The sequence below is a fragment of the Strix aluco genome, chromosome 3 (assembly GCF_031877795.1).
Source record: "Strix aluco isolate bStrAlu1 chromosome 3, bStrAlu1.hap1, whole genome shotgun sequence".
NCBI classification, from domain to species: Eukaryota; Metazoa; Chordata; class Aves; order Strigiformes; family Strigidae; genus Strix; species Strix aluco.
Genome location: NC_133933.1, coordinates 24285492 through 24300871, shown reverse-complemented (window position 1 = coordinate 24300871; position 15380 = coordinate 24285492). Strand labels below are relative to the sequence as shown.

The window sequence follows — 15380 nt, the reverse complement described above, 5'->3', positions numbered from 1 at the left end:
TACAGAAAGAAATGCTGTACATGTTACATACTACTTTCTAAATTTGAAACTACACAGACTATCAAAGTGGTTCAGATTATTCCTCGCTTAAGGTCCAAAGCCACACATACGTTCTTCCATGCTGGCTGCCATTAGGAAACTAATGATGCTGCCTATTAACACCATGTTCCAAATAAACCTAACAGTGCAAGGTTTACCAAGCAAGTGTTTGACAAGCTCTGTTCTCAACAGGTGAGAGCTTAAGAAACCAGAATTTTACTTATGACAGGCCACAGAATGACGGCTCTTATCCACGGAGCTTTAAAGTTTCCCTTACCCCAGTTTTCCAAACGGTATTTTGTTGTGGTATTAAGATCACTGCAACTTTGGAAGCATTGTATTAATTCTTTGGGGCAGTTATGGGCTTTGATACCAATTGGTTTTGACTGCATTCCTGATTAGTGCATTAGTAGCAATAACAGAAAGCCTTACCCTGCTGGGTCGTAGGTTCAATCGGCTGAGAGGCTGCCTGCAAGACTGGCTCAGAAGCAGAGGAGTCTCCCAGCACAGAGTTTAGAGAGTTCTCAACAGAGGCAGGGGTAGCTGCAGAGGGAGAAGGGAGAACACTAGGCTTGGATGAGGGAGTCGAGGCATTCGGGGAGTTGGGAGAAGGAGAAGCTTGAGGTCCAGAGAGTGACAGAGGCGGAAAGGAAGGCAGTGGGGGGGGAGGAGGTGGCGGAGGCGGAGTTGGACCTGAGGTAGAAGGTGAAGGAACCGGATAAGCCAGGTTTTCAGGAAGCCCGTTAGGAGCTGTGGGAGACGTGGACATTTGGGTCACTGGATTAGAAGCCGACACTGGGAGGACTGGTCTCGGACCGGTAGCTTTGCCTGGTGGACTGCTTATCATGACTGGAGGAGATGGCGGAAGGGGGGCAAAACTGGGCGCAGACCAGGCAACAGGCTTTGTATTTGGAGGCAAAGTCGCTGGGGCATTGACAGGAGAAGGGGGCCGAGAACTTTTATTCAGCGGACGAGGAACCGTAGCATAATGGGGGAGAACAGGGTGGAAAGCTGAGCCTAAAGATGTAGCAAAACGTGATGCAGAGTGCCTTAGAGGCGGTGTAGGGGGAGTGGAAGTCGGTGGTGCAGAAGTCACTACAGCGTACTCCGGTGTGGCCTCTGACATTGGTGCTGAGACTGCTTTTGCATATGATGGAGGAGGTGCTGAAGGAGGCTGGCAACTGGAGTATTCAGGAAGTGGAGTGCTATACGGGGAGTTGTCGAAAGATGGAGCTGGACAGAAGATGGAAAGCAGCAGCAAAGGCAGGATAAAAAAAGGAGAAAGAGAAAAAGGGAGCTAATGAAGCAACAAAACCAGCATTCAAACAAAATGTATAAACGTAGACTACAGTTAGTACCAGAGGATTAGGCACAAGTGAAAATACTGTTAGGAAAGTTTTACATATTATCAACAGCTGCTTTTAAATTTTACCAAGTATTTTTGTGCCAACATTTGAATTCACAAGTACATTCTAGAGTAAGTTTTCTCAAATCCCATCTGTGAGATGGATTAGATATAGGGTTGATTAATCAGCCTTATCAGCTTTTATCTTCTTGTTTGGTTGCAAACTGCAAGCAAGTGTAGTGATCTTAACATTCGTTACAACTCCACTAACAAAACTCAAACCATAGGCAGCAAGTATCATCTTTCTCTTCCCCAGAAAAAGCTCCATCGCAAACTTGAAATTACTGGGAATAAAACTACCAAAAAAATCCTCTCCTTCAAAATGACTAGCTCTTACATAGTATTCCTTGACTTTCACCATGACCTGGCTTATGTAAATTGAGTTTGTTACTAAAGAACAACCAAGTGCTCGACTAATGTTCCATTATATTACCAAAATGAGAGAGCTTTCAGTTATCACTGGATACATTTCTGCAGACAGCGCATTATGTTATCTACAAATACATATAACACATTTCACTAAAACGTTACTACAATGATAAATTAAGCAAGACTTCATACTGAAAGGCCTTTCTCGCACTTCTACTTTGCCTTATATAGGTACATACCTTCTACAGTAACACACTCAACCTGATATCTTTAGGTGTTCTTTTTCCAAAATATGTATTGAGAATACATCTTGTTGAATAGAGCAAACAATGATAAGGTATTTGGAAATTTTAACTCATCGTATTTTAAGCAATGTTGGAGGTGCCCAATATGATTCACGTTCTTCAAGCAATCAAGAGTATGGCAACAGAGTGAGCAAATAGAGCAAAAAAAAATTTATTTCAGAGTTAATGGAAAATTATGACAGGAAAGTCAAAGCTCTTGGACTTCTTGCCATAAAAAGGAAGCAATTCCAGCAAATAGAAACCTGAAATACTGACTGTTGTTACACAACTGTACTCACTGCCCTTTGTTGCTTCTCTCCCGCTCCATCACCCAAAAACATAAAGAGTAGTCTGGTAATCGAACACACTCAGTTTTGAAATTCTTACCAGCATTTGAAATTCTTCTCTCTCTTTCCCATTCCAATTGTTCCCTTTCCAACTGTTCTTGCCGTTCTCTTTCTTGCCTTTCCCGTTCAAGTCGTTCAAGTCTTTCTCGATCCTGCCTCTCCTTCTCTTGTCTCTCCCTTTCTAGACGCTCTTGCCGTTCCCTTTCTTGCCGTTCTCTCTCCAGTTGTTCCTGTTCTAGGCGCTCTCTTTCAAGTCTTTCCCTTTCTAGCCTCTCTCTCTCCAGCCTCTCCCGTTCCATTCGTTCACGATCCAGCCTCTCCCGTTCCAGCTCCTTCTGCCTCTGTTGCTCTTGCAACTGTCTACAATCATGAAAAAAGGAAAAAGACTAAGCTGCAAAGTGAATACCAAAAATATCAAGCAACTGTTAGAGGACAAGAAGAGACAAACTAATCAATAATCTTTGCTCCAGCAAGAACAAAAGCACAGCATTTGTACCTACATAAAATTCTTAATTCTACATGTTATTTTTCTGAGCTGGATAATAGTTTTATTATATTTACAGTAAAAATAATCATATATCCAATTTCCTCTTAACTAATTTAACACTCCGACAGACAGCTTTCAAGAGGTAAGAACAGAAAGCTGCTGCTGATAATTTACTAACTGATACAATCTTCCCAGTTTGGGATATGGAGTTACATTTGTTCTTTGCACGGTATTTTATACTCAAAGCAGTGAATAAAAGTACAGTGAAATAGCAGTAACACAAATACTCATTAAAAAACCCACCCGCAAACAAATTACATTTTTCAGATAAACTACTCAACCAGTATTTATCCACATTTTACAGACGCATCAAAATGTACAAATGTCCCTCTCCACTTGCATAATACTACACGCACACACACAACTTAACCAGCATCAAGTCAAGAACACTCTGAAGGCAGGGGAAAACTTGACATGGTCAGAAAAAAAAATCCAGGGTGCAGCAGCCAAGGGAACACTGCAGGGAGCTGGCAGGGTTTCCAGGAAAGCAGAGAGGGGGAAGACATGGAGAGGAGGAAAACAAGTAAAAGCCAGGCAGAGGAAATATAAAGAACTTCCTAAGGGTAAGAAGGAATCATGCAAAATTTGCTGCCAAAGCCACCAGGCTGGCTGAAAGAAAGGACTTTCCTGCAAAAATACAGTGGGAAAAGCTGTAAACAATCCTTTTGCTTTTTTTCCCCTCAACATGTTTTATATTTTCTTTAGGGTTTTCTTTAAATTATATTTTTTAAAAGATACATGTTTCTAGTTGGCTAAAATATAGCTTTATGATTTTCAAACCTTCATCTCTTGGGGGAACTCACTACTAAAACAAAAAGTTAGGCACATCCTCCTCAAAGCTGTGGCCAGTATGTTCCTGTCAGTATATATCACTGAAAGTGTTGTTAGTTATTGTCCTCTATTTGAATTTTTTTTTTTAAATCATGACATTTAAAAATAAAAGCTTATATATGAAGCACACAGCCATTTTTCTTCTGCCATGCTTCAGATGTGAAATGAAGATAGCTTGTCAACGAATACAAAGCACAGACAGCTTTTAACTATAAAGCAAAAAAGGAGACCTGAATTTTGACACCTTAAGCTACTAGATATGTGTTTTCCATAGATTGCCACTGGGAAATCTTATTTGGAAAGGTCATTGGTAATTCTATACTATATGCTTAGAGCCATATAAAATTGAAGTCTGAAAATGAAGGGAACTTCAGCTATTTCACTCCTATTCATGCCCAGGAAATATTGTCAGAACTGGAAACCCCAGCCCATTCACTGTTATTACTGAAGCCCATCCTCTTTCAGACCAATGTTTTTCCTTTAAAAACAAAAAACCTGATAAAAATTGAAGTTTCATTATTGCTATAAGCAATTAAGTTCCAGTTATGTACAGCAAAAGGACTTTTCCCTACTGAACTTGCTACCCAACATCCTCAGAAGCAGCAAAATAGTCCTGCTCCTGTATTAGTTCTTCCCTCAGCTCCTGCTCTCCCATATAATAAGTTGTAATAGCAGTCACTAAGAAATTAGGGCTGCAACTCAGCTTGTTAAATGCTTGATTTTTAGCCTCTGAAGTCCACCAAAAAGTCTGGTAATTGACTGATACATGTTTGGAACCAGTAGAGAATTTCTACAAAATATCAAGTGAATACAATATAAACCACAGAAATTTAAGCTATGAAAGAGATATTAATATTTTTTTGGCATTACATTTTCACTTGCTCTGTATTGTACAAAACTAGTTTTACTATGCACTCTTTTTCCCTTGGATAAGATCTGTTACTAGATGAAAGCAGGATTTTCATCATGGCTAACTTCAGCATGGTCATCTTAGGCTATTTTATTGTAAAGTAGAGGTGGATGCACATACGTTTGTAGCTAAAAGGCTATTCGAAGCACGAAGTCAAAATTTCCAGCCTTCAAAGCAGCTTTACTTTGTTCATTCTTTTTCATTTGTCAGATATTAGCATATTCTACCTAGAAACGTACGCACTGTTAATCCTAAAACTAAAATGTAGATAAGGTATTTGAGGTTATAAACATTTCATGTTATATTCAGTTTATAAAACTAGAAGGTATCAATTCCCTGGGTTTAACAACACATGAAGCAGCTGTCAGATATTGAAGTTTTCTTTTTCTTAAGTTCTTCATTTCTTTACAGAAATAGAACTTTGATATAGGTCACTGCTCACATAAGAGCAGCGTCACTGAGGCAGTTCTGCAATAAGCCATACCGAGAGCTGTGCCATCTCATACTTTCATAAGCAACCTGGAAAAGAAACAGCAAAGTACTCTTGACTAAGCTCTTAATATTAAGTTATTTAGGATAGCAAGGATGATGTCTGATTATGGAGAACTACTGATGGATCTTCTAATTTCAAGTAACAGAGCAATAGAATTTGCAAATACAACTCAACTGAGATATAGCTGAAGTGATGCAGGTGAGAGGGGAAATCTGCTAAATTCATACATAAAATGATGGACTTCATGTTGACTACTGACTCAGGAGTGAGATATTAGGGTTACAACAGACAGTTCTATGACAACATCCATTCATTGATGTGTTTGGTTCAAAAACATAAACCAGATGCTACACATTAGGAAGGGATTACAGAGCAGAATAGAGAATACCATCACCCTGTTTCACAAACCCTGCATCTCTGTTTCCACCTCAAAAGGGACAAAACATCAGAACTGAAAAGGTTCAAAGAGCAGCAATACCATGATCAAATGTAACAAACAGTTTCCATTTAAAAAATAACTAAAAAAGCTGGAATTCTGCATTCTGGAAAACACAACTGGAGGTCTATAAAATCCTGAGTGATGAGGACATCCTAATACAACAGCTGGGATGAAAAATTTGATGCTACTAATAAGAGCAAAGTTCAAAAGAAAAGAACACCTCTGCATATCAGGCAGATGAGCTACGGAACTCCTTGCCAGAGTGATTCAAAAAGTAGGAAAAAGCCCTCAGGGGAAAAGAAAAAGAAGGAAAAACAACCAACAACCAAATACAAAATCCACAACACAAAAAACCAAACCATGGGAGGTCATTTAGAAAACAGAAACTGTATCATGCACAAGAAGCTCTTGAATCAAAAATGCCTAGAGGATGGGAGAGTAGCAGAGGGAAGTATTCCAGGGTGTTTGCCCCGGCCCAGAAAGGTTTTACTTAAACCTATTCTAACTATTGAGAGGGGTAAGTGCACATGTGTGTATGTGTACGTACTATATACAGGGGGGGGTTGGGGGTGGGAGTGTATATGAATGTATACTCTGTCTCTATAGAGCATGTAATTACATGCAATTTTAGTTAAAGTGTAAGATGTATGCCTAAATCAAACTTTTGGGATTGACCAGTTCTAAAGTGTGTTAACACTTTCCTGAAGCTTACCTGGGATTTTTCTCCTCTTCAGAGAGCTATAAAGACACACAATGTCCACGTGTCATAACAAAATGTACCTAAGTACACTTAAACTAAACTTCATATGAAGCAAAAAATATTTCAGTCAGTGATCAACACTACCAAACTGGATTGGCTGTCTACCAAGATACGGATAAAAGGCAGTGAGATAACCACTTTCATCTACACAGTACCTGAATAAAAAAAGTCCTCATTATTAAATAAATATTGAATGATTCAGTATTTAACATTATTTTTGTAAAAGAATCCTCATTTTCTATTTTTTCAGGAAATAAAGGAATAAAAACAGAATTTTTGGAAACATACAAATAAAAACTATGAACAAGTTGAGCAGTTTGCTTATGATACAAACGCTCTACCAAGAGAGGGCAGCAAAATACTTTCCAAACATTTCTTATCTTACATAAAATTTTCATGCAGTAAGATATGTGAGGTGAAATACACCATCATTCAGAATAACTTTAAGTTTATTCTCATTATATATTGCTGACACATCCCTTTGTCAACAAGGAAAAGAAAAAACAAACAAATCTAACACACACACAGCCCCAACCCACCACATTTTTACAGTCATTTTAACAAATGTAATAAGTCTTTCAAATAGAAAACCAAAAGTGGCACAGGTCAAAAGATCAGTATGTCAGTAATGCAATCAAGTTGCTTTAACACAACTTAATGAGCAAGGATGAATTTCATAAACTAAGAACGAACTATAGCTTAACAAATGTTACAGTTGTAGTTTAAAAAGATTAAGAACTCATTTTCCTTATTTAAAAAAAAAGATAATAAATCCGTTTGCATTAAATCCCCCTGGTTTTGTTTAGATAGCATAGATAATGTAACTTTATTTTAAAATTTTGTCAGAGATCAAAATTATATTATGCAAAAATGTTAGTAGATTATGAAGATTACACATGAATTAAAGCATTTCTGAAACATCAAGACTTTAGTAGTTCCAAAGCACAGGAACGTTCAAGAACATAGTGAAAGCAATACATGAAAATCCTTCAGCCTTAGAAAGCAGAGCATCTAGCTACCAGGACAACTTTTGAAAAATCTAGAGAGGTACTAAAAATGTCCCAGAAAACTATCTTATACTGAAATGCTTATTATGCCAAGGCAAAGTGATTCTAATTATTTTAAAAGTGTGAATTACTAGAATCTAAGAGCTAATTTTCACTGATGTCTGAGACTGCTATAAAACTGTACAGTTCTTTGGGCAGCCAAGAATCAGGAGCATGGCTACGTTCTTGAAATAACACAAGGAGAACAATGCAATAAGCATAGTTAAGTACACACTGTTGCATCCCTGCTGAAAAAAAACCACGTTCTGTGATAGTGAAAGTGTTTAGAATTTCTCCTACATGACAACTGCAAAACAGAATTGCAGTTCATTTATCCAGGTACACAGAAAGCCTTCCTAGCTTGTTCTGAATCAGATCCTGAAAGGGAGTAACAGTTAAGAAGTGCTACTGTTTCAGTTCTTGATTTTATATGAAAAGAGCCAATACCACATATACACCAAGATCATTTTCTATTATGTCTTTAGCAAGTAACCACTACATTCAACAACTAGTGTGTGTGATGATCAGCTATGCAACGAGGAAGCCATCCCAAATTAATACCACACACTACTTTTAGATCTGTATTTTCTGGAGGGGTGGGGGAATAAGTGCTTGTCCTGGAGGTAAACGAAAGACTGACAGAGATCCTCTGGTCCTTTTGCTAAAGACTTCAAAATAGTCAAAAGAATTGAAACCTCAATCATTTATCTTAAAATATGGCCATTACCACATGGGTTGAAGAGAAGACAAATATCTCAACTAGATCAAGAAACTTCAATGTTTACTGGTAAAACAATATTCTGTGTCAGAACAGACTTTAAGATCCAGGAAAGAACCTGTCCTTTCCTGGAACACTTTTCACATTTAAGCCTGTATCTTGGTCATCTGCAGAAGAGTTACTGCAAATGTCTCAGTTTGTGGAAAGACTGTCCTTGCACCAGAAAAAGTATGTCTCAACATTAAGCAACTCTCATTGTGTCAAAAAACAGAGCTGCTGTCACAAGGGCACCTAGAGAAAAAAACCTACAAGCAACAAATCCATTGCTAAAACAGTTTGTGAAAGTGAATAGCTGTCTGCTCTGGCAGGTCACCTTGCTTCCTCAAGTGGAAGTTTTTCTGTACGTTGACATAAATCTTCAGGATTCTAACACTGGCTTGTTTTGCTCTTGGATGTAAGATCAAGCCATTAATTTTTTTCCTAAAAAGATGATAGGAAACTGCACCGAGAAGACCATATATCAACCTGAGTAGCAGAATTCAGCCACAAACCTGAAAGGCTTCTTGTCACGAAGCCAGATACATTAAAAAGAGAGCTATTCCATGAACAGTACAGACAAAAGCATCTTTGTATCACATCCAAATTCAACAGGCACTGAGCTGACAGACATTCCAAGATGAACAGAAACTGGTTTGAAGTATTTAATTTTAAAACTCACTGTAGAACACAAAGATCCAAGACAAAGCCTGCAGAAAACAAAATATCTTGAGGAACAGACCTGACTGAAGTAATTGCTGCACTGAGCGAAGAGGTCAGCTGCAGAGAGATAATACATACTATTTAACAGCTGTTAGTCATCATTTATGCACTCACCAATTTCATACTCCATTCTTCCTTGCCTGAAAAACTTGGGAGTCAAAGCAGGGCATCAAATCACTCAAAGATCAATAGGAATACTAGCCCTGCTTTGTCTGCTTAAAGGTACAACATCAAGGAGGATGAGGAAAAAAAATCACTAATAATATGAGTATATTGAAAGAGGGCATCAAAAACCATCACTTGAGCCACCAAAAAATAACATGGAATTAAAAAAATCATAAAACAGATTCTCTTGAGAGGAGATTTTCAGGTCTGTGTGCCACACAGTGTTTTTTGCTTTTTTTGAAAAATAGTTTCTTGCTTGTGCTGTTACCTATTCTAAAACAAACAAACATGGCATGGCAGAAGACAGACACCAGGATGACACCCAGAAGGCAACACGAAGGTTGCTAGACTATTGCTAGCTCAAAACATTGCAGTAATATATTCTGCACTAACTATTCTGAAAGTTACCATTAAGACATTCTGTATAAGAAACCAAATGTGATTACACAAAAGTATTCAAGAATGTATGTGTCTTTCATTCTGTGCTTCACTACTGCGGTTTTTTTAGGTTTTATAGCCCAACACAAACAAGAAATTTAGGAGTAATGCTGCTGTGTCAAAGTTCTAGAGGTAAGTGTAAAATACCAACTATAATTAAACCTGGATTCATCAATCCAATGGAGTTCTTCAAACCGTGTTGTTGATCTGGCCATTAAACTTACGTCTACCAATTAAATAAATATTGAAATATGTTTAACTGTTAAAATATGTTCACCAATTTAGAAAGTTGCATTGCAATGACTATCGCTATGAGAAAATGACTGTAGTATTCCAGTCCTGGAGTGTCAGTGTGCCTCAGCTTTCAGGGTTGCTCTGAGCCCTTGCATCAGCTCCTCTAACCCTGCCTCAATCTACGGAGCAATAAACAAGACAGTAATGTTTGGGGGTTTATTCTAAAATGCTGAAAGCCCCAGCATGTGGGCACAGATAGCATTATCTAATCCAACAGTCACTGCTTACTAGAATACATCTCGCATGATGGCTCTCCTCCTCCCACCACTGAGTCACTGCAACAAACAGAGCAGCTGGCTGCTAACAGGCTACACAATGTATAGCCGAACTAGAGGCGCCAGCACCAGATGCAGAGTGACCTCAGCTCCACCTGAAGCATGTTGTCATCTACAAAAGCGCAGCTACCCTGAGACTGCAAGGAACCGCACGCACTCTATGGACATCAATTTAGATACAGCCAACCTATTTTATCACTGTTAAAACCGTTTAGAGGGAAAGAAGTGCTTTAACATGTTGATTATTTTGAACTTAGCTGCTAGTTTTGAGTTTTAATCCGCTGATCATCTGCACAAGTTCAGAAAAGGAAAAGTTGACTCTGCTATGGCCATTCAAATTTCCAGGAACTTATGTGAATAATAAAAAATTAATGTCAACCTTAAACTTGCTCTTCCATCTTTAATATTAAATATTTATTCATCATTCCAAAATTCAGCATTTACCACAGAACTCACTCTCCTATATGGTCACGTAAACCTGCTGAATACGTATCTCAAGGCCTACACATTAATGCTTATGTACCATGGAATGAACACACACCACATTTCATAATTCACTTACAAAGAGAAAATAATAGTCTAAACCATGTCAATACAGATTGCAAATTTCCATCAAACACAGGCAGCTTCCACTGAGACTGAGAATCTTCATGAATAAAGAGTACACTTGGTGCACCAGTAACAAAATCTCAGCAGAAGCAATTAATATTTAACCTCTTTGCAACTTCCTAAGCGCTCTCAGTTGCATGAACTTCACCTTGCATCATCTAAGCTGAACTCTTGCTATATGCTCTCACTAAAGCTGTTATCAAGTTCACTTTTTTTCAAGTGCTAGACAGTCCAGACTGCTTCTACCTGAGCATACTGCACATCGTTTCTCTTGAACTTGATAAAAACGAGCAAGAAACAGACACTTAGAAGATCTGTAAAGTTTGACTGTTCAAAGGCAAGAGGTTTGTGAAGTGAGTTTATGTATATGCTCTGGAACTGACAATTACTTCCAGTTTCAACAGTGGTGGACCTCTACTTCTTTAAACAGTAGTGAAAGGTGAGACTGTTTCAGATTATGTCTTTTTTTTTTAATTTGTATCAAAGAACACTTTACTCCTAATTTAATGCAAAATTATAAAGGCATTTAATTGACTATGTGCATCATGATTTTGAAACACTAAGCAAATCTAGAGGTCATTAGAAAGATTTCCAATGTTCAAACAGCCTTCCCCTGATTGATCACCATTGCACTTAACACTGTCAATTTTCCCCGTACACCAGTATTAAGACATCCTGAACACTAGTATTTGGTCTACAGGTTGGTGTTTCTTCTACCTAAAAATGTCTAAAAACGGGATACCTGCTATGTATTATTTCTCATTCCATTTTGAGCATCAAAATCTACAACATCATCCAACTCCTGTTCTCCTTTGTACTCATGTATCTCAACTCACACGAGCAGCAAGGACTTGCTCTGTTCAGCAGAACACCAAATAAAATTTGACTGTTCCCAGTCCCATTGATACAGGAGGAACTGCCTGTTTTTATGCTTCTCACACTTCCACGGCAAACCTCCTCTCTTCCACCTTAACTAGGAAATTCCCTCTTGGTATCTGTCAAATTCTTTACTAAAGCCCAGGAACGCTGTATGAACAGCCTTTCTGTGGCTTATCTGGGTACAGTTTGCTGTGCTGTGTTTTATCTGGTTAATTATTCTTTTCTTCAAAAGTAGTTCTAATGCTTTTCACATTACCAAAGTCAAACTAACAGGCTTTCATTTCCTTGATCAAAAGAGATTCATGGTTTAACAACAAGCTTTTATGTTATCAGCTCAAACCGCATTAGTTGGAAATAAGAAAATACACTAAGATTTTATCAGTCAAGCAAAAACTAGTAACCAGCCACCACGATAAAGACATAAAGAGGCAACTATAAACCTGAAAGTTACTAGATACAGGTATTCTAATAGACAAAGGGATCTATTAATGCTCTTTGATCAAACCTCATCAAGCCTAGTTTTCCTCACCTTGATCTTTTCAATATATTATGTAAACTGACAGAACATTTGAACTTTTCTGGCAGAAGCCAGATCACAAGAAGTCATCTGTGCACATAACATAAAATATATAAATTTCAGTAGCGGAGAAATCTACTTTCATTGGCAACTCCCTCTGAGTGGTATATTCTGGTGAGTATGGTCAAGAGAGAACTAATTCCATAAAAAGGAACCACAATAACCAAAAATCTGGAAAAATGTAGAATGGTTTCTAATCCCAGTTTCAGGTTTTGCATTAAACAGAAAAAAACCACAGAACTGAAAATTTTGCAGAAAGAGTAAGATTTGAAAGAGGCATTTAAAAAAGTTTTAACTAAGATACTTGTCAGAACCATCCTTCAAGCAACATCCATATTCAATTGCAGCAATTAAGGCAGCAATTTTGCAAACGTAGTCAAAAGACTGCTTAATAGAAGAGTGTTCTTCTCAGTCTGCTAAACACGTCAATGTTACCCAACATCCACAGCTATTCAGTACTGTAACCAGACAGCACCTATTACCTCTCCATAAAACCAGTTATTAAGTTTTTGAAAGCTTGACTTGACAGAACTAAGGAAAACTTTACTGTGAAACTGAATGGAGAGAAAATTAGAGGGGAAAAAAAAAAGTCATTGTTGTACCAGAACTCTGTTTTCCAGAAACTTTGATGACAAGAAAAAAAACCTAAGTCTTTAGGATGAGAAACAACACTGACTGATGAGTCTTCCCAAACGACTGCAAGGTGTCCCATGAAACTACCTCATCAAGCTCAACTTGAAAAGTTTACACTGATGTAACTGATCTGCTGGAAACCCTTAGCTCAGGCATTAAAACACCCCTTTGATTCCATCTAAATCACGTCTCTGGAATGCAAACTTCATGCAGATTTTGTAACATGCACAGAACACAATACAATCATATGACAGTATTCTACTGACCACTCTTATACCCTAAACCAAAAAGCCAATACTATACCATATTCATATGCCTAGCTCAGATTAAAACTGTTTGCTTAGTTATTATCTAATCAATCCATATGCCTTTAAAGAAATACTACTTCCTCAAAATAAGCTGTTGGATAAATGGCACAATTTCAAAAGCAAAGGAAAAATGGAGACAGTACATCCAGCCACTAACTAGGGAAAGGTTGTGGGAAATCAGTAGAAACCAGGCTACCAGGGACAGAAAGTGACAGGCAAACTTTCCTTCCTTTAAATCATTACAGCTACATTGCTACTGAATAGTGGAATGCAGTCTTTTTCTTTCAGTATTTCCACACATTTTCAAAACAACTCAGGAGTTATATATGTAATAATTACTAATTTAGAGGGGAAAAAAATATAAGTTCTTTTACCATAGTTAAAAATTAAGATTAGCAAAATCTCAGAAATTTTTAATCTGTAAAATGAAAAGCATTCCTTTAAGTCTATCAGTAAATAAGAAACTGCTACCCTTGTCAGCCTCTGAACTTGCCCTATCTAAAAGAAGCCTTCCAAAAGATGTTACGAAAATCACACCGTATCAATACCACTTTCTAGCACAGTCACACCCCAAGTTTTCTTTAACAGTATCACCCCAATCCATGACATAAACTAAAACTGTAAGCAAATTTGAAGTACTTAACAATTACAAAACCTCCTAATATTACACTGCTGCATTTTTGCAAACTTCTAATATTTTTGAGTACTTACGACAGCAGTCTGTCAAGTTTTGGTCCATTACGTCCCTGAAGGACAACAGGCGGCTTGTATACCTTCATTATTCCTTACAGTCTACACACTTTCTCTGTTTCTGGTGTTCCTGGTCTCTTTATTTATGAAGCAGTGATGATTTTGAAGCTATTTATAAACATTAACTCATTAAATTCCCAAGTGTCATATTAGATACCAACTCAGTGACTCATAGTCCTGACAATATATTTATCATGGCTGGAATAGAAGGTAAATTTACATGCACAAGTAGCGCACACAGGCATGCTGTGAACTAATCTTATATTTTAAAATGATATTTGACATTAAGTAACTCTGAAGTTATTAACAAATACATATGTCAACTGAAGTTGGCATGTTATCAAACAATCAGTGGAATATATAAACACTGCCTGACTACCTCTTTGACAAAATGAAAAATAACCTATGTAACAAAAATTCCTTCATTTCTGAGGTTCAAAAATGAAAGCTGGAGTGTTTTAAAGCTTGTTATTACTGTACTCAAATGAGTGCAAGTTAAGGAAAGTTACAGTTATCTTCAAGTACATCCTAACAGGGAAAGCATACACCATGTGTTAAGGCTTCTTCAAAGACAGTAACAAAGTTATCAGTTCATCAGACAAAATTATTTCATTGACCACCTCATGTGTAATCTTGGCCTCATAAAAACCTCAGTGTTTTAGATGGCACATCTGGCCCTAGTGGCTTCACAAATTGGCATCACTGCACAGTAAACAATGCAAATATTCAAGTAACAAGCTCTGCAGCAAAATAATCAAAGTCATATTACTACTTCAGCACTTAAAATGTAAGGCATCTAAATCCCTTCTAAAATAAAAGAAAAATCTTTGAACCAAAATAATACAGTTCTGTTGGCAATGATCTAGTTTAATTCTTCAGTTCCCAATTTCCCCAAGATTCTTGAACACTGGTTATAAAAGTGAAGGAAAACATCAGGATCAGTTGCAAAGCTCTCTTTAATATGCCATTCTTCACCAGTCACTCCTTTGGCAAAACATTTCTGAGGAAATGTTTCTATTTGTGCCTAGGAAAACCCTGAAGCTACAAGCCACATAATTTAACTTTGAATTAGTCCTGCTTTGAGCAGAGGGTTGGACTAGACAACCTCCACAGGGTCCCTTTTTCAAATTTAATTTTTATGTAAGCAGATTGTTTTCTCAGGCTTAGAATAATTTCAAAAAATATTTTCCTGAACTTAACATGGGAGTTGGTCAAACACTACTGAATCCAGGTGCATTTAAGGGGAGGGATGCAAGACTAGCACTTAAAGACAACCATTACCAAGCCAAATCTTTAATAAAATCCCCACTCCACAGACACACATTTCACGAGCAACAGACTTAGCAAAGCCTGCCTTTCTACTGATCCATCACAAACCCCATGTTCCTTCCTACACAGTAACATTTATTCCCTTCTCTTGCATTCCCTGTAGTGTTACTGCTCCCTACAGAATTCAATTCTGCCCACGCTGCCTTTACCCTTTACTGAGACTGGAAATGTCACTT

General features: G+C 37.6%; 1 protein-coding gene across 7 annotated transcripts in view; it reads right to left on the bottom strand.

Annotated features, from left to right (window-relative positions):
* ENAH (ENAH actin regulator) overlaps positions 1–15380 on the bottom strand; it is a 98938-nt gene that overhangs the window by 18884 nt on the left and 64674 nt on the right. For 2 of the 7 annotated variants that reach the window (XM_074817795.1, XM_074817796.1), the window contains exons 5-6: positions 2485–2804; positions 472–582 (exon numbers count right to left, since the gene is read on the bottom strand). In XM_074817795.1, the coding sequence (XP_074673896.1) occupies positions 472–582; positions 2485–2804 (431 nt within the window). Of the gene's footprint in view, positions 1–471; positions 1273–2484; positions 2805–13836; positions 13947–15380 lie in introns of those variants that run through there. The other 5 variants (XM_074817792.1, XM_074817793.1, XM_074817797.1 and 2 more) reach the window with 3 other exon arrangements.